This window comes from Stegodyphus dumicola, chromosome 10 (genome assembly GCF_044657685.1).
Source record: "Stegodyphus dumicola isolate Sdum_Otavi_A_Nest chromosome 10, ASM4465768v1".
Classification (NCBI taxonomy): Eukaryota; Metazoa; Arthropoda; class Arachnida; order Araneae; family Eresidae; genus Stegodyphus; species Stegodyphus dumicola.
This window is the reverse complement of record NC_140777.1, coordinates 133,690,959-133,714,192: the sequence shown is the minus strand read 5'-3', so window position 1 is coordinate 133,714,192 and position 23,234 is coordinate 133,690,959. Positions and strand designations below refer to the sequence as shown.

The following is a 23,234-nucleotide window of genomic DNA, read 5'->3' as shown; positions in this document are numbered from 1 at the left end:
GTGATTGTCGACATACTCCGGTGAGGGTCCAAATATACAAGAATGTAGTGAAATATTCGGTCTTTCACCGACGTATTTCGTGAATGTTGATATTCTCCGGTGAAAGTCGACATTCTCCAATTTCGGTCTTTCACGGTAACATATATATATATATGTGTATACATACATTTATATGTGTATATATATATATATATGTATATATATATACACACACAAATATAAACATTGCACAGTGCTTGAATAAAAAAGTTTATATGCTTTATTTGTTTAAATTTTAATATCAAAAATATATTTTCATTCATAAAAAACTGCCCAATAAAACAAGGAATTTAATGGAAACAAGTGGTGTGAGATAATAAAAAGTATCACTTTTGTTTCTTATTCACAATTATTTTAATCTTAAATTATGAAAATTTTACTTGAATATAATAAGACATTTAAAAAAAAGTGACTGTACAATTTATTTCATAAAATATTGATCCTAGACATGGACTTCCAACAACAAAATTTCTGAATTGTTTCTAATTATTTTCTATAGATTAAAAAAAGATTAAAAAAATGAATTGATAAAATATTCTGCTAACCAAACTGGTGTACATTAATCATCCATAGTGGCAATAATAGCAAAATTAGCAAGTTTTATTTTGTAGCTGTCCTCTTAATTTAATTCTCAGTTGTTTAGAATTGCATCAGTAATAGGCATGGAAAAACAATATAATTTAGCTAATTTCTTCTGAGAAATCGTAACAAATTTTGCATATAAAGATATTATGCATTTTGTAGTTTAATGTGCATTAGTAACATACCATGTAATGTTTGAACTTTATAGATAGTAATCAAGTAAGTTTTACAATAGAAGTATTTGTCTCTATTTTACAATGAATTTATAAACTTTGATTTAGATTTGCAAATAACTTGCCTCACATAATGTATATCATGTAGCTGATTCTAATTTTCAAGTCTTAAAATTCATATATTTCAAAATTTAAAACAAAGTTTAAAACAAATGTGTTTAATATTTTACATTTGAAAGTTACACTTATATTTAAAAAATGACTTTGAAATATTTTTGTAAAATTTAAGTTTTGTTATATTATAATGTATTTTATCTTAAAATACTATTATATATAAATAAATCTAGGTTTCAAATTATCCATGTCAATTCTTTTTTCAGACATATTATTCAATAGCACTAAAAGATGGTCGAATTATAGCAATTATTAATAGTGGTGGAGGTGAAATACTTATGTCATCGACTCGTGTTATCAGCAGTGATTCATTTCATACTGTAAATATCATCAGGAAAAATAGAAGGTATGCTATTAATTTTATTTCACTTTGGATTTTTGAACATATTTTATAAAGCAAAAAGCAATGAATGTATTAAAACTTGATAATTAATAAAAATTATTTGCAATTGAACTGTGCTACAATAGAAGACCAGAAGTCTACAATGCATGTGAATAATAGAATAGTCTTTAGCGGTTGTGCGGATTCTAAAATTTTGCAGATTTCAGGACACAAAAGGTAACTTGTAATATTTGGACTAAAAGTACAAAATAAATAAGGATAAGAAAATATACAATAAAGACATATTAAAATAAGAGACATTAATAAAGCATAAAGTACAGTCAAAAGTCTAATCCGGACTCGTCAGGACTTCGGCGATTGTGGATTATCGGTTTTTCCGGATTATAGATCATCAATTTAAATCTGGTAAGATGGCATGCAGAAATTATAAAATTAAAAATATGAAACCGTAATTTATGAAATAAAGAGCAATTATGATCTTAAGGTTTACAAAAAAAAAAAAGCTTAATATTTATTTGTGTACTTTATTAAACATTTCTTTCAACGCGCATATGTGTAAAAGTATACATTACGCATAGTCAAAATTAGAACATTGCAACCAGAAAACTATTTGATGTGCATTCGTGATATTTATAATGACAAGGAATTTGAATTAAATCATATCAGAGATAAAATACTACATTTAGTAAGGAATTATAAGCCGAATAAAATAAAAACATCTGCTCTGATAGTGCTCAAAGATCAACTTCCAGTTCATTGCGCGCCGCGACCTTTCCCCCCCGCAGATCAGCATGAAACTGATAAACAGATTTCGGAATGGTTAGAGAAACAAAGGATATGCCTTTATTCATTTTTTGCAGCAATTCCACTTTTTGTTTGATGGACATCGAAACATGCTTTCGCTTTGTAGATCCTTTGGCAGCTTCAGAATTGGAAATTCTTTTTGACATAATCGAAAGTTCAAGCTTACTTTTTTATAAAATTGCTCTAACAGTCCGCAAAATATAATAAGCCGGATCCAATTAGAAGATTAAGGTGGTGTTGGTGTATTTAATTATGGCAAAGCACACTAGGGCTATCTGCCTTTCGTGGAGGACTTTCTAAGGGAAACTGGCTCGTATACACGTTACACATGGGGAAAACCACGAAAACACCCATGCAGCCAGCCCGTTCACGGGATTCGAACCTCGGACCGAACTACCAGTGTTCAGCGACATTACCGCTCGGCCGCTGGTGGGCCAGAAGATTAAGGAACAACGCAATCTGCAACATTAACTGAAATAGATAATTAGATAATTTTAGCTTAGCTTATACTGTCTGCTATACATTAAACGCGCAAGCGTAAACGTATTATGAGCATTTGTAAAACACATGCGCAGAAAGTTTGTAGCTTTGAGGTCCGGATTATAGATCATTCCGGATTATGGACGTCCGGATTAAAGACTTTTGACTGTATTTCATTTTCTTTCAATATGTGTCAACCATTTTTCTGATAGAGGTTTGTTTTAAAACTTTAGGGTGCTCCAAAGTTTTTTTTTTTTTTTTTTTAATTTCTTGCTGTGTCAAGTTGAAAACAGAGCCAATAATTTCATCATTGATAATCTGATATCGCCCCTTCTTATTTAATTAATTTTTTTTAATTATTTATTTTTTTATTTTTTTGACTCGCCGTCGCACCCTTGTTTGGTCAAGAATTTGCGTTTGGTGGTTTGGGAGGGATTGAATCGGCTGTTCATCCAATAGGGAAGTCAACCGACACCCTGAATTTAGAGATGGGATCTTTTGCTGATGATGATGATGGGATCTTTGGTGTTAGAGATGGGATCTGTGGTGTCAGTTTGGGATCTTATCTGTTTATTTATTATTTACCTTTCACGGGACAAGTTCACAAATGGCGGAAGAGCAATGGGCAATATTGCCTAAGCTCTTTTCCTTCTTTTCATAAGAAGGAAGCGCCACTAATGTTATGTTATGTTATCTGATATGGCAGTTTTGGCTCATCTGGACACATCATCCATTCGATGATATCATCTTGCAAAGTACCCTCATTTGTTTTTTCTTTCGAATACAGAACCAATTTTCTTGCTCAAAACTCTGCTGCAGTCATCCTAAAACCAGAAAATTCACTGTCATCGCTTTCAGTTTCAATAAATAGAGAAGATGGCCATACATTACGCCAGGCATTTTCTAATGTTGTTTGGAAACTAGAATTGTGCGATTCTGCTTACAAATAGATCAGTCTTTGATGATGAATTTTTATATATATAGTTGCAAAGTCAAATAGAATAGTCTTTTGAAAGGATTTTTTTTTTTCAAAAACTCTGATTTGTAGTGGCATTTAGTACGGTGTATTATGTCCTGGTCCATTGTTTGGATCAATGGTATAGTATTTTTTTGGGGAAAAAAAGAACCACTATATTAACACGCATTAAAATGGTTGAATCTGGATGTGCAGAGCAGTTCCTAACAATAGTAAAATCTATAATTTTATGGTTAAACCTGTACTGTTACAGTGCCTTCTAATGAAATGTTCCATGAACCATTCGGTCATAAATTGATTCATGAACCAGAAATTTTTGTTATCTCTGTAAATCATAGGTAAGGATTTACTCCTTTCAGAGCTCTGAGATTGGTGCTCTTACCCACTACCATTGGTTTACATTTGTAAGTTCTAGCTGCATTGCTGCATACTAAAATAGTAACTCTTTTTTTAGCTTCTTTCACCCCTGATGGTGCACTTTCTTTGCTTATCACAAATGTTTTTCTTAGCAAACATCACTACTAAAAAAGTCTAGTCTCATTCATATTAAAAATATATTCTGAGCCAGGATTTTCTTCTACCACAGCACAAAAATTTCATCAATAAATTCTTCTGTAACATCTTTATCTGCTTAAAGTTTTTCCGTACAAACTTTCAAATAACATACACTGTGTCTCTGTTTAAATCTGCTCACCCAACTGCTGCTGAAATCACACATTTCCTCTATTTTTAAATCAGCATGACTCTGTTTTCCCTTTGTCTCTCAGGACAGTCCTGAAATTGGTACCCCATCACTCTTCCGCTGCCCAAACCACTCACACAAGACAGCATCGAGGTTTGCTGATTTCATCTCGCGTAAAGATTTCTATTGTTAGAATCACTGTTGCTGTAAAATTTCAACAACTTTTCTTTATTTTTTGGTATGTCATATACAGTCCATGTCGTAATTCCATACAATTCTGCTATAAACCGAGAAGTAGCACCTCCCTCGATCTTTTGCAAAATTTCTACTTTTTACATTGCCTTCAATGCTAAGGGTTTACGTTTTTCAATGTTGCAAGCATTAAAATCACAAACGTGTTTCTTACCTGCTACTGTATTAGGAAGTGATGAAATTAAAAATATTTTTAAATTATATTTTAATATATTAAAAAACCCGAAGCTCAGCAAATATAACCGTGTGAGTCCTGAACTTGAAAGAGAAGTTGAGTGATGTTGTCTGCTTCTTTACCTGGATGCAGATTGGAGGGGGTGATAATTCTTATCATGATACCCAATGATTTAGTAAGTATTTCTCTTTCCTGTGTTATTTCATTCTCCATGCTGTGGTTTCCTGAACCTTTAAGCTGAATGTTTACATTTTGATAAGTTACAGATTCCATATCATCGGATTTTCAATATTTGAATGTGTAATAATGTTCTTAGTTTAAAACTTGTTTTCACTGTCTGCCCCCAAGTGTATAAAATCAGTATGAAATAGCCTTTTATTTAGTAATGCATTTCTTAATTTAACAATAATGTTTGATAAAAATTACTTTAAAACTATACAGGGATCTGAAGTCATTTTTAAAACTAGTGATGTTTTCCTCCAATTCTGCTGTTTTCACCCACTTCTTACGAACAGCTTTTATTTCTTAAAAAAAAAAAAAAAAAAAAAAAAAAAAAAAATTCTCATTGACTATTACTACCCTTGCTTATCTAGATTTTATGCATCTGAAAAACAGACAGCTGTGCTTCTGCTAACACACTGTGCAAATCAACGACTCAATGAGTGTGTTAGTGGTAATGATGGGAAGCTAAAAGCTTATTTGAAGAAGGTACAGTACATAGTCCAAAATTTGGACATTCAGTATCTGGAATGATCTAAAATCTGAACCACTAGATCACCAACAACGCTTTTCATTTCTTTTTTGTTTTTTTACACTCGTGCATTTGCTATCTTTTCCTAATGAAACACATGGAGAGTTCTGATTCTTAATTTCACTTTAGTACTTTGCCAATTCTGCGATCATTATTTATTATTTTCTGCTTTCATTACTGCATGACTATTAACACACTGCAGACTGAGAAATGACTCACACAAAGATGCATGAATAATTCTTATTTTATATATTAATAATTAAAAAGAGCATGGTAACCTTTTATGTTGACATTACACGTGGCAATGATTAGACTTCAGCAAAGTGCTAACTTCGCTGCTAAGTGTTGGAGGAATTGACAAGGAGAAATTTAACAGAAATTTCCGTTCATACACACAAAATAGATTTCATAAATGAAACGCATAGGCCAAAAGATTACATTTAGGGCTGTCTTGATCAAGTATAACTGATTTGTTGTTCAGATTAGCTCATGATCGGTGCTGGAGCCACATGGAGTGCCAGAATTTAGTGCCATTATATAATAAATCATTATTTATATAGTGCCATTATATAATAAATCATTATTTAATATTTTTCATTTTATAATTTCTACATATCATCTTACCAGATTTAAATTGATGATCCCAAATTCGCAATAGCCAAAGTCCCGACGTGTCTGGATCTCAGACTTTTTACTATAGGATTTAATAAAACATTATTTTCACAAAATGGTGTTCATTTTAGCAAGTTCAAATCAAAATGTCAAGTTGCCACATTAACTTCTCTTTCTATGTGACAGCTTCTAATTCATCATTTTACTGCAGCTAATGGACTTATTATTTAAATTACAGCTAAATTACTTAAAGTTTCTAACTAAAGCCAGTGAAGTACAAGCACATTAGTATTCAACTTTACTTTCTAAGGAAAGTTTAATATTAATTTCACTTGAGGCTGCTCTAAAAGATTTAAAAACTGCAGTTAATAAATTGTCATAATAAGTTTTTGATATTTATGATAAACAGAAAGTGGATATGAAATTATCTTATTCTGAAAACAAAGATAAAGTGAATGAAAGAGATATCAAAATAACTTGCTGAAATGAGTGATTCTACATAGTGCAGGAAGGACAACCTTGATATGTTTGATAAGAATTAGGTTTTTTAACATATTCATTATTGCTGATCAGTACTGCTTTGAAATGTTAAACACTGTTAAGCTTTTTAAAAAATGTAATGTAATACCAATATAAAAATCATTGATTTAAAATACAAAATATCTAGATCAGGCCTTGCCAACCTATGACCCACGGGTCACCAAGTGACCTACCTGAGTTCTGAAAATAAAATATAATATATAAAAATAAATTATAAATATGATACCAGCACTTGAAGAATACATAAAAAATAAATTGAAAATAAATAACAACCGTAACAATTTTCATTGGATTAAAGTTGCAGTAATGAACATACATTTTTATTTTTAAAAAATAAAAATTGTAACATTTCGAGGAAAAATAAATTTGGGAACCACGATCCGTAATTAAAAAAAAAAAAAAAAAAGAAAAGTTTTGTTATTTTGTCTGCATTTTTGGTTCAACTTATAAACGCAAGCAAATATTTTCATACATGAAATTTATTTTAAGTAAGAATGTGAGCACCGTAACTATCAAAATTAAGATGTTTGTATTTGTCTTGATGACTAACTAACTAGACTTGACATTCATTGTTTGTTTTTATAATAATAATAATTTTTATTTTTAAACTTCGAAGCGTATTGTAATTATTTTCCCAATAAAATTTATCTTATTATTCGCCAAGAAAGACTGTTCTAAAATGAAAATACCACTAACCCAAAATATCTCTTTAATATAAGTATTTTGACTGATTTTGACCCGCAGCCAAAGAAAGGTTGCTACATCTGATCTACAGAATTGGTAAGTGCATAAAAAAAAAAAAAAAAAAAAAAAAAAAAAAAAAAATTAAAAATGTATTTTGTAGTACATTTAATTTAAAATCTAATTCAAATGCACTCTTGATTTAATGTTAATTTTTCTTAGTCTCAATATTAATAATTAAGGATTGTATTATATTTAATATCAATTTCAGTTGTAGATTATATATACTAAGCATAAATTTTAGTCCTTTCTTCTGAATGCATAAATTAATTTATCTTATAGATTGGTATTAAGGCTTGATGATGATGAAGAAGCAGATATTCGTTTATCCAAAGGTGCAAAAGAAGTATCTAGTCCACAGAAAGGCGGTTTATTTTTTGGTGGTGTAAAGAAAGGCATAAATGTTGGCAATATGGCAGCTAGTCAACAACCATTTATTGGAATTATTCAAGATGCAGTTTTCAATAATAAGTAAGAAATTGAATTTAATTTGATTCATTTTTATGTTTATTGGTAGTGCCATAATTTTTATCAACATTTAAACCAGCATTCAGCTTTTTTGTACAATGATATTACTTCCATAGCCTTTATCTTCCAGGAAGCACTGAGAATGATAAATAAAATACTTTAATTTATTTATAATGGCCCACATATGTGTGAGTGAAGTATTACAGATATTTATTGCATAATATGAAATTTCATTTCCTGATCACCATTCTTTTTTATATTATAGCATTTTAGGTATCTGAGAAAGAACACATTCACACATAATTTATTTACAGATATTTATGATGTTAAGATCCAATTTGCATAGTCAATGGCAAGTTTCACAAAATCAAAAATCTCATCATATTATAAGTATAAAGAGATTTTTAATTCTGTAAAACTCACCAACAACTATGCATGCTGATTTACCATCAAATACCTTCTTTCTGTCTTAACCTTCCCTAAAAAAAAGTAGCGATTTTCCTTTTTAATGGAAATTACCAACAGTTTGAAGGAATAAGGTAAAAATCCTTAATAGCAACAATGAATTTCATGCAGATGGTTGTCTCTTTTCCACTGACAGAGTTTTAACGGAAAATTTAAGTTTAATAAGATTTAAAGAAAATTGTATTTAGGAGGTTGTGACAGTTATTTGCACTTTTAGTATTAGGTAAACAAACAGAAAACATATGCCATCAAGATACAGATCATGTATAAGGTTTCATTAAGAGTGGAGTAATTTATTCTCCTTATTTATTTAGAGGCATATTGTACAATAAATTATCAGTGATTGCTGGACTCTGATCTCAAATGTGATCTTTCGACTCGATAACTCTTGCCCACACGCTTTTCACTCAGAGCGTAAATTCTCCTGGTTATCATGCTCAGTGAATTTATTATCAGCTGGGCATCTCTATGGCTCTGAGTTTCTTCCATAAATAGGAATAAGCATTATTACTCTTAAGATAGTATGCCATACTGTGCTAAAAAATATCAAGTATACCTATAAATAATGTCATTTCTCAGGCATGACTTGTTAAAACATGCTATAACAGATTTAAAACAAGTAACTTTCATGGATTTGTAAATACCACTGAGCAAAAATAGCTTTATTCAGATAAATTCTGGCTAGCAATCCACATGGGTACACTACTTTGTTGCTGTAATAACCCCTCATGAAAATGGCAGTCACACAGAGCACATCAGACACTTTACACCTTCCGAGTATAAAAAAGGCAGTACCGCAACAAATGCTGAAAGAAGTATAAAATAAATATATTTTAATATTAGTAAGTGTCAGTGTTGGTTCTTTAAATTCCAACAAGATAACCTTAGCTTAAAAGAAGCTAGACGCTGTTGTCGCTGTGTCTATTTTGTTACTGATGTGTTGAAGAGTTATTAGAAAAAGTTAATATATCATCATCAGTTGACACTGTTGATTGCCATTTGAAGGAACTTGGAATCATGACTAAGTTTTGCAGATGGCTCCACATGAACTTAATTGAAAAAAACATGTAAGCCTATGCACATTCATGTACGGAAAAAAATCTCTTTTTTTAGTTGTCTAGAGCAGAGTTTCTTAAATTGTGGCTCGCGACTCCAATTGGGGTCATGAGACTTGCAGTAGGGGGTCACCAAAAATTTAGCAATTTTGATATTTCTTTAACTCATTATAATAAATTTATAATTACCAAATATGTTTACATAATGTATCTGAAAATAGATAGGGCAATACAGACAAAGAAAAAACGAAAACATTTAGATGCTTTTATATATATATATATATATATAACAGGAATGTTCATTTTACTTTAAAATTTAAAGACAATGACCTAAAATTGCAATAATATATTACAGTACAAGTGAAGAAACTGATAGTTTCACTCACTAGTGTGTCGGATTTGCGTACTACTTATGGGGTCCCACAAAATTTTCGTAAATATTTATGTGGACCCCACATCAAAAGGTTTAAGAAACCCTGGTCTAGATACTAGTGACAAAAAATGACTGGTGGCTTGAAACTTGCAAAATTTCATTGATGGAAAAGAATACAATTTTCATGAAGCATTTGAAATGGACCTCCAAGACAGTACATTAGGTAACCGATTTCTTTAGGTATGTCAGGGAAAACCTATTACAGCACCAGAAAAAATGTTATCAATTCAAATGGGTTTAAAAATTATTATTATTTTTTCTTCAAACCCTATTTCAAAAAATATTATTTCTGATGTGACCTGATACAATGAATTGTATACCGATGAAGAACAAGTGGATATTCATTTATCCAAAGGGTGCAAAAGAAGTATCCATTCTGCAAAAAGGAGGTTTATATTTTGGTGGTGTAAAGGAAAGCATAAATATGTAATATGGCAGCTGGTCAGCAACTAGTTATTGGAATTATTCAAGATGAAGTATTCAACAATAAGTAAGAAACTGAATTAATAAATCTGATACAATGAATAGTAGTCAGCAACATATAATCATTTAAGATAAAATAACATGTAAATAAGTATTAATTTAGAATTCAAACAATTTATGATTTTTGTTGTTTGAATTCTAAATTAATATAATCATTTGCAAGTCAGAATGGTATGTTTTTCACAAAAACAAATTTTTATCAGAGAAAACTTATTCAAATATCTGATACTTGAACATAAATTTTTGATATTGTTTCAACAGTAAAATAAATCTATTGTTACTTTTATCTAAGAGTGCACAGACGAATGACAACAAATGAAAAGAAAATGTCTTATTCTTTTAATATATTTTGAAACATGAGTTATGTGCATATTGCTGATTGATGATAAACTTAATCTATTGCTTCAGTAATAAATTATCTGTTATAAATTTTGTATTATTTTATATTTATTTATGAATGAGAAAGTAATCAAAAATATTTTCAGCAGAATTATTTTTGCATTCTTTTCAGCAATAAGCTTAAAATTCTCTTAATGCTTCAAATTTAAATTTTGTCTGAAACTGTTACAATCAAAATTATGAATAAACATACAACTTAGCATATTTATTGAAGCTAATATAGTATTTCAAAAAATGTTATATAAAATCAGAGGTATGGGTGGAAGGAAAAGATAAATAAATTCACTAATTGTGCCACTTGTATCAGTTACTATCTTTTTGTATTCATAAAGTACAGAAATTTAAAAAAAAAAAAAAATCTTAAAAATCATTAAATGCATGTATGTTTCTCAATGTTTTACCAAACTGGTGTATTCCATAACATATATTGCAGAAACTGCTAGCACTGTTAAGATACAAAAACTATATTTTACCTTATATATTTTTAAATAAATTTTTGGCCAAATTCAACTATAATTTTCAGTCACTAGAATTAATTATTCAAACTGGAATTTTCTGTAATGAAATGCTTATATACTTTTTTAAATAATGAATTTTGCACAGCTTTGGATACCAAAAACCATATTTTCAGAGATAAAAATATCATTGGTGATATTAACAGAATTGCATTGCAGAATACTTTTCACAAAAATAAAATAATATATGAAATACTGCTGAAATAATAACTTGTTTACTGTTATTTATTATTAAAATTAATCTTTTAGATTATTGCGATTTGAAAATGCAGTAAGTCATAGTGGAATCGAGTTTGGAGTTCCTGATATGCAGAGTGTATCCGAAGAAATCTTGCAGCAGATAGCCCCATCTATACCAGGAGAACTTTGCGCATCAGACGTACAATTTGATGATAATGCTTTTAGCCATCAAAGCAGAAAATCTATTCAAGTTCCACTGAACAAAAAAGAAATAATAAACAAGTACTGCTTTGTCAAATGTTCATTATTATATACAATGTTAAAAAATGGTAGCTAAATACTTTATTTCCTCAGATATTAACCCTTAAGCATGTACTTCCAGTGCATTTCTCAAAATAAGATACTAAATTTTAGGATTTATATTTTAGTAGTGGGGGCCGAATAGGTTTTTAATGCAATATGTTGTATGTTACATGTAGAGCAAATAGTTTCTTATCTTTATATGCAGCTTTTGTAAGGGTATTAAAATATTTTTTTTTAAACTTATTACGTGCTCCACCCTTAGGCACTACACAGAAAGGGAGGGATGCCCAGTGGAGGTCATTTTAAGGGAAACTGGCACGTATCCACATTACACATGGAAAAAACGACAAAAATGCCCATACAGCCAGCCCATTCACCAAAACTCGAACCACTGATCAAACTACCAGTGTTCAGCGGCTTTTACTCCTTGGCCACTGGTGGGCCAAAATACTCATTTGCTAACTTTCTTTAAAAATATTCTTAGATTTTTTTCAATTAGTTATTCCTTTAATGAAACAAACTAAAAAGTAACTCATGTAAGTAAGTGATTAAGTTTTATGCTGGGGTGAAACAGTACTGGCTATTTAACTTTATAGCTGGCCATGATAAAATATTAATTACACCTATGTCACTGAACTTTACATATGCAGGGAATTTTTTGTATTTAAATCTACTAATGTTGTTGTGACTTACCTCACTTGTCTGACAGTAACATCAAAACAAACCTACAAAATTCATCTTGGCAAGGAGTGCAAGATTGCATATGTCATTGGCAACAGTACAACTTTGCTCAGTTCCATCCCCAATTCTGAAGGACAGCACTCCAGGGGGATCTCCTACCCCTGTTTCCCTACCACCTACCTCTCGAGAGGACTTTCAACTTGCCACATATTTAGACTGCCCCCATGCCATACAGATACCATACATTTACATATATCCATGATTTCTCTGGGATTCGAGCCCATGTTTTATTTAGTGGATTTCATGTTCCATAAGAACCTTATAAAAAAATAAAATTTTGTATACATAACTGTTCTATTCCGGTATTGAAACTATTCTCATAAAATCTGCTAATCTATTTACACATCTAGGATTCATTTTAAGGAAATAAAGTCTGAAGCCTTCTTTTAAGAAACCCCTTTAAACATTTTTTAAAACATCTTAAGCGATTATTACTTTCTTTTTAGTTGTTATTATACTTTTCTGTTATCCATCTCAGGTTTGCCATATTATAATTAAAGATGTTGTTTGAATGAAAACTCTGTTTGGTGCCTTCCATGAAATAAAATAACTTATAGAAACAATTTTTTTTCTTATAAATGTGAGAATATTTTTCCTTTTATTATTAAATACTTTTTATATTACTTCAGAAAATTACAAAGATTTAGAACCAAAGCTTATTTTAGATTTGCTTTCTTAATCCACTTTCGTGTACTTATTTCTAATATGCTTAATGATCTCGATTCTAATAGTTTCTCTTTTTTACAGCCTCAATATATCATTAGACTTCAGGACTTTCTATCCCGATGGAAATATTATTTCTTTATCAAATGAACATAAAAAACTGCACTGTTCAATATTTTTAGAGAAAGGTCTAGTGAAAGTAGACTTTTTGAGGAAAAAAGACAATAAATTTGCAAAAAGTGATAAAGAACTAACCATAGGAAAATGGCATCAGGTAAGATTTATATAAAATTAAATTGATAAATTTCTTAAATAAATGACTTGTTAAATAATCCAAATAATTTTGTTTATTTAGTATAGAAGTGATAAAGTGACAACTACATAATTAAAATGAAACTTCTTATCCTTGATAGATTTAAATTTTTATTAAATTCAGTTCTTTCTTTCCCTTTCAATTGTGATTATAAAGAATCATGTTTATTAGTCAAGAAGTGTTATATATGTACAAAAATATATTAAAATTTTTCACAATATTGAAGAAAGAAAAGCATTTTATAATTGCAATACTATATCATTGAAATGCATCGGTTGGTATAATCACATTAATCACCCTTCCTCTATTTGAACACATAAACTGACCATCAACTAGGACTGAAAGAAAGTATGAGGGAATTCTTTTATTCCTAATAACTCTTACTTTGATCTGTTTTATATGCATTATTAACTTAAAACATGTTTAAAAAATCTAAATCACCTTCAAGGTTATTTTTAATCATTGATAATCTAAACTTAATTTTTTTCTGAGAAAGATTTGACACCCAATACAAAAAATAATAAATGAAGAGAGTTGTGAAGCAATAACAGTGGTTTAAATAAAAATTCCATTAATATCCTTAACAGATGTCCATTCATTTTGTTGTGTACGTACGGGTTCGTAATGGATTGTATGCACACAGAACCAGTATTAGCTTGATAAAGCGTATTTTCCCAATAGAAACACTTTACAGTTCTAGAATTTTCCACAGAAATACTTGTATAGCTCTTCTCAGTGTGACAGAGCACAGCCAGTAGTTAAGAACGTTAAACACAATGCATTGCAAAGCACAACTGAAGAGCAAAGCTTGAATGGAGATGTCTCAACACTCCAAAATTTGCCCTGAATTTTAAACTGAGAATTGATGCTCTCTCTGAACTTATATATTTTCCTTGTTGCCACCAAGAAATCTCAGTACCTTTCATTTGTTAAAATTACTGAAAAGCATATAGGGTTAAAGTTACATATAAGGGACAGATACAATTACAGTTATACACTTTTCAAACAAAATGTCACCAAATGCTTGTAGGCAATTTCTCTCCAAATTCTGCAACAAAAATTAGTCGTCAAAACCGTTTTATCACCTATTTACTCAATGTTAAAGACTTACCGCTGTAATCTTATTTTTCCAACACAGCTTCGATTTTCTTAAAGCCATTTGTGTTACACTATATAAAATTCATAACAATACAATATCGATAGCCAAAATAACAACAAACATTAGCATGGAACTTATACTAGAAATTAATCAAGAAACTATTTGAATTTCTATTCATCTCAAACTTTGAACAAATATTTCTTTAACAAATTTTCCATTCATTCAACAGAAATTCTAATATTAACTAACAAGTTTCGTACAATCATACTAATTCTGTTAAATTTGCATCCTCGCTAATAGTTTTCTATCACGGAAAACCATTGTCCAAAATTCCTGCTACAACTTAATGCTATTTAAATATATTTTTATTCATTACTTTTCCTTTAAACTTTGGATGTTGATAAAAATCAAAGGAATAACAAAAAAGTTTGAATTAACATAAAGATTTCTACCTCAAATAATATCTGTACAACATACATACTTAAGTTCACTTTTGTATGAAATCTAAGAATCACAACTGTGTAAAGCTTTTGGTTTGAAAGAATTTTCTTAATTTAAATGTATTAATAGGTTCAACTTGTGAAACATGGAAAGAATTTATCAGTATTTTTAGACAAGAGGAAAAGTATATCACTAAATGTTCCAAAACGATTGCCATTCAAAAAACTATACATTGGAGGCATTCCAACAGCTAGTAAGACTGAACATGAGGTAAGTGACTTTCAGATAATTTTTTTTACCTGAAATATTTCTAGACTGAAATTCTTATAACAAATTTTTAGAACACAGTTTTCATTTCTTTTCAGTTTATCACTGTGAAAGAACTTCAAACTTTCTTGTTCTATGTTTAGTTTACTGAATTTTAAGCTTTATCTTATTTAGTTACCTATTGTAGAGTTTTAAATGCTCCACACCGATCTAAACATTATGCAAGATATGCAAAAATAGGGCTATTGATCATTATTATTTATGGCAGGCACTAGCCATTTTAAGACTTTCACCATTAACTAAGGCCAGAAGTGATGGTCATTTTATTGTGGAGGCACCTAATAGGCAACCACCATTACCTCCTGTGAGGGAACAGACAATTTGCGTTCTTTGCCTTCTCTGAGATTCAAACCCAGGCTCTTCGATATCGCTCAGCTCCCCTAGCCACTATACTGTCTGGGTAATGGGCTATTCATTATAATACATAAGAATAATTTTATAATACATCTATTACTGTTTAAATAGAATTTTCAAGCACCTTGAAAGTTATTTTTCTTATCGCTTGAAATACAGCAAAATCTCAATTTATCTTCCCCCATTGTTTTTTTTTATCTCAAATGAAGTTCTATATAATAATATTATACGTGAGTCTCCTGCAATCTACAGGTTAATAACTACCTACATAAGGTTGATCTTAAAAGTTTGTATTGCCATTACAGAAGCACATGAATTACTAAGATTGCATTACACCTGTAACTGGTACCCACAGTAGCCTTTTCAAATCATACATTTGCACAATAGAAAATTCAAGCGTCCTGAATTCAGATCTGAAGCTATAGGGCAAGCAGTCTTGAATAAAGAACTTATTCAAAAGCATATCAAAGCTCATAATTACTCCCTTTATGCAGAAACTTTGAGAATGTTCTGTAGATTTTTCATTACAGCAACTTAATAAATTCAATTTTTATTGATCACTATAAAAATCTTGGAATTAAGAAATTTGCAAAGATACCAAAATTAGTTTCCTGTAGTTTTATTTGAGAATTTTTAATGCAAGAAAGCCTCTTTTCTTTAATAAATAAGCTTATTTTGAATGTGTTTGTAACTACATATGTGAAGAATTATAACAAAAGACATACAGTTTTAATGCAAACTGCCTATTAAATTAATTATTTTTTAAAACTATTTTCGAAGTTAATCATATCTTAAAGTTGCTTATATAAATAACAAATAAATGTAACTGAGGCAGGTATGAGAAAAATTAAAAAAGAATGAAGTAATGAAGAACAATAGAAATTCAGTTTGAAAACTGTAATACAAATTCAAAAAATATTTTCAGAAAGCTCCTAACTCAAACTGTTTTAGAAGCTGAGAAGATTCTTTAATCACCTTTCAACAGCATAACAGTTAACTATCTAAACAAATGTTGAATTACAATGCTCCTATCAGTAATGTCCTGCTAATATTAATTTTATTTAAAATATTAATTTACTAAAGTGCGAGATCAGTTTATATGCTAGTTTAAAATTTTCTTGAAATATATAGATATATTGGCAATGTCTGTATTACTTATTTATTTTTTAGCTTCAAAATGATTTTAAAGGCTGTTTCCAAAATCTTATCATGAATGGAAAAAACAAAAAGCTTTCAAGTGAAAGTCCTTGCTTCAAATATGTTGAATTTGGTACCTACTTTACGGGCACTGGTTATATTACACAAGGTATGGTCAAAAAAATTTATACTGAAATATTCTTGAAATAAATTGCTAAATTATAGATTAACCCCTTAACATACAAATAAAATACGTGTTGACGCATTCTAAGAATATTATTTGGCTCAACTGTGGACACTCATGTGCAAGCTTACAAACAGAACATTTTATTTTCCAATTTACATTGCCATATAACAATAATAATATACTGCACAGCATTGGCTAAAAGCCAGTTCTTGATGCCCTGGAGACGTCAAAGTCTACAATGGCACATGCAATGAATGACGTCTCCCGGATGCCATTTTATGTCAAGGGGTTTATCTAAATTAGGAGTTTTTCAGCATTTCACACCTGAGGGCCACATCAATAAATTCATATATATCTGCAGGACACATCTGTCAAATAAGTAGCATAAGCAGAAAAATTTATAAAAGAGGAGAGAGGTTTACAAGACTACTGTTAACTGTTGAATCAATATACTTTGTACTTTTTTTTAAATTGTGAAAGAAAAGAGGTAACATGAGGTACAGTACATAAAATAGCTATAAAATCCATAACCAGATCTTTTATGCATCTTGCTACTGTCACACCAGACAAGCTAATGTTCGGAATAGGTTGAGCCTATAACTACATACTGAAGACATTTTTACAAACCTTTTTCCTTTTAACTTATTGACAAGGAAAAAGGTTGGCGAGCCATTGAAATATCTTTGACAGGCCACAGGTTGAAGACTCCTAATCTAAATGGTAGGGTTAAAAACAGATTTTAATGAAATTGAATTGTCTTTCAGATGCTGCTTTTCATTTGGGAAAACAATTAAATTTGGATTTCCAGTTTCGAACAACTCAAATGGATGGAACTCTTTTCAGTATTTTCCAAACATTTAGTGGTATATGGTTTGATCTATGTTTACAAAAAGATATGGTGAGTTATATTTTAAGTTTGATATTTTTTGCTAATAGATTTAAATATTTTTATTAATAAATAATAGTTTATGCCTAGTTTTTACATGAATCTTCAACATAGTAGCACTATTAATAGCATTTATAATTAAACTAAATAAAAGGCTATGCATGTATGACAGAGGTGGCCAAGCTTCATGACAGTATAAGGCACATTTTAAGATTCAGGCAATTTTGTTTTAAAAGGGATGAAATAGATTTTGACTTAAAGATACGTTTGAAGTAAATAAATAAAAAAATTGTATTTTTTATGTAATTCCTGTAGTTACATATAGATAAAAAGTTTTAATTCTCCAACTCTGTATTCAGAAAATACTCTACATTCTTCATTTTCCCTTCAATATATACAGATTTCATACTTCTTTTCGATATAACATGCAACTAAATGTTCTTTTTACAGACACCCCTTTTGTTTATAATTTCTGATTTTTGCAAGTACACGATTTTCTTTAACTTACACATTCTATACTAGAAATTATAAAATAAGTGAAATGGGACACTGTGCACAAGCGAGATATTGTTATTCAAGAAAGATCTGTTTGATTGCTTGTTAAGTTTTTAGTATGACAAAACACACAAAGGCTATCTACCTGAGGGGAAGGAGAGGATATCAAACGATATTATTTATTTAAATTACCTTAGAATTTAACTTCTTTTGTGCTGTCCCAATGACTATTAAATGTTCACTGCAACAATTCAAAGAAATGGAATTATCTGCCATTATGTTTGTTTCTCTGATGATTAGGTGCACTTTGGGTGTTTTAAAATCTATTAAATTATTATGCATATACAATTCAAGATATTTATTAATTAACTGCTAAAGAAGTATATATCCAAAGAGTCTCATACCACTTATGAGCTGCAGTTAAGGCACCCAAGATCCACATGCAGCTCGCGAGCCAGTTTGGCCACGCCTGATATAGGAGGTTGCTAATATTTTTATTGGGGGGGGGGAATGCTAAAATTTTTGTAAATTATCACTTTTATCACAGAATGATTTTAATTGTTTATTAATTTGGACTTCAAATCAACTAAAGCATATTCCTTTGCCATTAGTTGGAACTATACACATAAGTTTTGCTTGGCAGAAAATAAATACTGATTAAAAACAAGAAAACAAGCTACTTTCTCCAATTATATTAAAACAGAAATGAAACATCAATATCTAACTGAATTGATAGCTCAGAATCTTTGTATAGGAGAAAGCTCACAGAACAAACTGGCAGAAACTGATAATGTACAAGGTCAGACTTTAATAGACAACTATGCTAAACTATGAATGATTGACTCATCATAATTCAAATTTTGAGCAAGTGAGAACTTTTTAGTTAAAGCGCTTTCCAAATGTATTAATGTAGTCTTCTGCCATACCTGGCCTTTATTTTAACAACCATTGGTATCAGACATATATTTCCAGTTGAAAATATGTTTCAAACTATGCAAATATTCATGTTTTGGCACTTTTAAATTTAAAGAAAACAATTTTTAAAAAATTACAAAATATAACTTCTTACAACTTTTCTTCAGTTCTTTTTGCTTATGAAAATGCTATGCTCATTACAAAAATAAAAAGGAAAATTTTGATTCAGATGTAACAAACATTGACCAAGATATTAGATTTCAAAATTTATAAATTTTTATGTCCTTTTCAACTTGCTTTCATGGGCTAGTTAATTTATACATCAAAATAATTCAAAGTTGATTGTTTTTTAAATGCCACTTCTACAATTTAATAATGTGCAAAATTCTATAACTTATAATTTTGTTACGCCTGGTATGGCAAAAGAGTTTTCAAATGCTAAAAATACATTCTCATGCAATTTTATTATCTTGGAATCATAATCTAATGATCACTCCCAAAATTCATTGACCTAGAAATATTTTTATTTGTGAAAATAATAAGTAAACCCAGATGAAAAAAGTTGTTGATTTATTCAATAAAAATAACATCATGCATTACTTTAAAACCATGCTGAGAAAACACTGTATTACACAAATTGTAAACTTAGGGGGAGGGACAATGCTTTCATTGTCATTTCATTCATGAAAAAAGTTAAGAGCAGTTAAGTTTCTCTCTTTTGGCAAAAAGACCTACTTTTCCCAACCTTGAATTGGTGCTATTTTTTTAATCATTTGAATTTTTTTTCAATGTTATATGATTTTAGACGAGCAATAGATTAAACTTGAGGGTGCAAAACAGTAACTCCATAAATTATACCATTATGGAATTGATTACATTTGTTATGTGAGGCACCACTATATTTTTTAAAAATTTTTAATGGAGATTTTCTGTATCTACCCTCCTCAGTAAAGTTTGTAAGAGAATATAAAATAAATTTCAGGCAAACAGAAAAGCCAAAAACAAAACACAAAAAATATATTAAATAATTACATCATAATAACTGACTTACTGATAAGCTCAGTGCTAGATGGTCAGAAAGCAAAAATTTTTAGCTACAATTCAAAGGTGTTTACATTGTTTATTATACATATAATTTACATCATTTATTTGTTTGATTTACATAAATCACATTTCATGTTTTATGAAATAACAATCCTTTCTATAAAATACATTACAATATTTTTGTGAAAGTTTATATCACTTTTATAAAACATATTGTATAAGTGATGAACAAATCAAAATTAAGTTTTTTTCAACAAGCAACTAAACTGAATTTGTTGCTACATGCCTGCACCTATAAGTATTCAAATTTATTAAATCATGCTGTAAATCAAAAAAGGCAACGAAAATACAATCATGAACTACACTTTCAAGAAATTACAGTATTTTCTTTTTAAAACTCTTAATTATCGAAAAATTATTCATTACAACTTAACAGGGTTGTTTCCTTTTGTTTATTTTATTGATACAGGTACATTACTACTTCATACTGAATAAATAGCAATATAAATGATAAACTGATACCTTAAATATTATTCTTTCATATGCTAAATCTTCCAGTTTGTTTATGTATGTGAGCTGGAATTAACATCAATATGAAACTTGGTTCTGATTACTGAATATATAAAAAATAATCAAATATCGGGACAAAAATGTATGATACATTTACTGAAGGAATTAAAAACATATAATACACCCTTAAAAAGTACTTGATACTTTGATAGATTATGAAACATTATATACAATTTGACAACAATAATTACTCAACTGAATGTTAAATTACAGCTTCATGATTGCTATTTAATAATCCATGTTTTTAATATATAGAACATGATTCTTTTTAAATCATTAAACTTAATTATAAATACCAGGAATTAGAGAGGCTTCCAATAAATCATATATTTATTCGTTTTACATTTTTTAAAGCAGCGATTTTTTGCACTAAAATAGAACATTCAATGCAATTTGATTTTTTTTTTAAATAAAAATAAATATACACTTTTTGTTTCAGATCATTGCAACTTTGTATGGGCCTGATAATCTGAAAGTGCAACTTTATCAAGAACTGAGAACTGAAAGCTCCTGTAATTTTAAATGGCATAAAGTTAAAATGTCATTCAAGAATCATAACTTTATTTTAAAATTTGATGATTTCAAAGCTGTGGAACAGAAAGTGAACATTCCATCTGATTTTAATTTTGCTGAAATTTATATTGGAGGAAAACCAGGTAAAAATACATTGATCCTATAAAATACCACATATTTTTATTATAAAAGTTAATACACAGAATTGAGTTCAATTTATGTAAACAACATAGCTAAAATTCAGTGTTTTCTAAACTTTTCTCCAAGCAGAATAATTTTGAAAATTTTATTTTATTGAATTTAATTTTAAATACTTTATTTATAATAAAGGATGATAAAAAGGAACATTTATTCCAATATTAATATCATACCTTAAAATGATTTTCAATTTAAAATTTTATAAAAAGTTACACACAAAACTAGCTAAATCAAAAAATATTTAGTTTTCAATAAATTGGATGCATTTGTATTTAAACTGCAAATTCTTTTAATGTCAAGCACCTGATTTCTTATATATCAGAAGCAGCATTAAATCAATATCTCTATTTAGATTTTATTACAGAGTAATAAGAAAAACCTGCTTCATACAAATATGTTGTTGCAAAAGGAAGTAAAATGAGAGTTTTGATAAATTCAGATATTCTAAAAATTTATTTAATGGCAGTTCTTTAGATTTCTGTTCTATGCTGGAATCAGTTGTCAAACCAATTAAACCTTAATTTTAAAATAACAGTTCTATTGTTTTCGACTTGCAATGGTTCACTTTTCAAACTGTTGCTAACAGATTTTAGAGTCTTGAATTATATTTGAAGAAATTAAATAATGAACAATCTGCATAAATATATGTATATTTATTGCATTATGATAAAACAACAGTACATCAAATTTTGAATGACGTAATCCTACTACAAATATGGGCACATGGAAGCCCAAATTTAAAGTTTGTTTTATTATCAATTTCATATTTTATAAAACTTTAACAAATTTGTGATTAACAAACTCAAGGATTTCAAAGCAAGTAACGGCAACATTGTACAACAACAAAACAAACAAAAAAAAAAAAAAAAAAAAACAAAAAAAAAATTATCTCCAATGCGTGAGAATGTATATCGGAAATTCTAAAGGGGATATGCTTAATTTAAAACTATTTTGTGATATTGCTTTTGAACTGAATTTTATGGTTTAAGTGTGAAGAACGCAATATTTAATAAGTAAAGGTAACTGACAAAATTTCAAAAAAAAGACCCTTTGGGCGTAATTTAAAATCTGAAACCTTTCAGATTTTTTCCTTTAAAAATTTTTTTTTAAAGTTTTATCTGTTGTGGTATTGCATACTTTTTATATTTAATTAAAAATGTAGTCACTCCCCATAAAACTTTTTTTCTAGGAAAACTCCATACTACTGAATGTGTTAACAATTATTCGGGCTGTTTCAAAGGAATCAGCATCAATGATGAAATCCTACATATAAAAAGTTCTGAAACTGAAGAAAATATTGTTCAGTACATGTGCCCACAATTATAAAATGTGATATAAAATTTATTTATAACTATTTATTAACAATTTTTAAAAATAAATGTAACATTTTTGTACATTCTAATATTTATGTATAATAAAGACTTTTCATTCATTCCTTATAATACATTTTTAATTTAAGTCTAAAGATGATAATAATACATCAGGTTTTAACAAAAGTTTCCTGCCACCACAAATATCGTCTGTACAAATAGGTTGCGTTGGCACGTTTAATCATAATGTCAAGTAATTTTTTGGCATTTGAAAGAAAGATTTGCTGTATAACTCTGTGTTGTGAAATTTCTAAAAAAATATAATTGTCATTAAGTACAAGGTGTCTGAAATGGAACTATCATGCTACCAGATTAGAACCATCATTTACTTCCAGTTCTGTTGCAAAAAGTCAGGT

The 23,234-nt window shown here is 29.2% G+C and overlaps 1 protein-coding gene across 2 annotated transcripts in view; it reads left to right on the top strand.

The window, feature by feature from the left end:
* Positions 1–22,950, top strand: part of LOC118179400 (laminin subunit alpha lam-3-like) — a 258,439-nt gene extending 235,489 nt beyond the window's left edge. For both annotated transcript variants that reach the window (XM_085825564.1, XM_085825563.1), the window contains 9 exons: positions 1,175–1,314; positions 7,607–7,795; positions 11,392–11,604; positions 13,114–13,303; positions 15,012–15,152; positions 16,734–16,869; positions 17,652–17,785; positions 21,237–21,453; positions 22,698–22,950. In XM_085825564.1, the coding sequence (XP_085681690.1) occupies positions 1,175–1,314; positions 7,607–7,795; positions 11,392–11,604; positions 13,114–13,303; positions 15,012–15,152; positions 16,734–16,869; positions 17,652–17,785; positions 21,237–21,453; positions 22,698–22,834 (1,497 nt within the window). In that variant the 3' untranslated portion in view covers positions 22,835–22,950. The remainder of the gene's footprint in view (positions 1–1,174; positions 1,315–7,606; positions 7,796–11,391; positions 11,605–13,113; positions 13,304–15,011; positions 15,153–16,733; positions 16,870–17,651; positions 17,786–21,236; positions 21,454–22,697) is intronic.
* Positions 22,951–23,234: the final 284 nt, after the last annotated feature.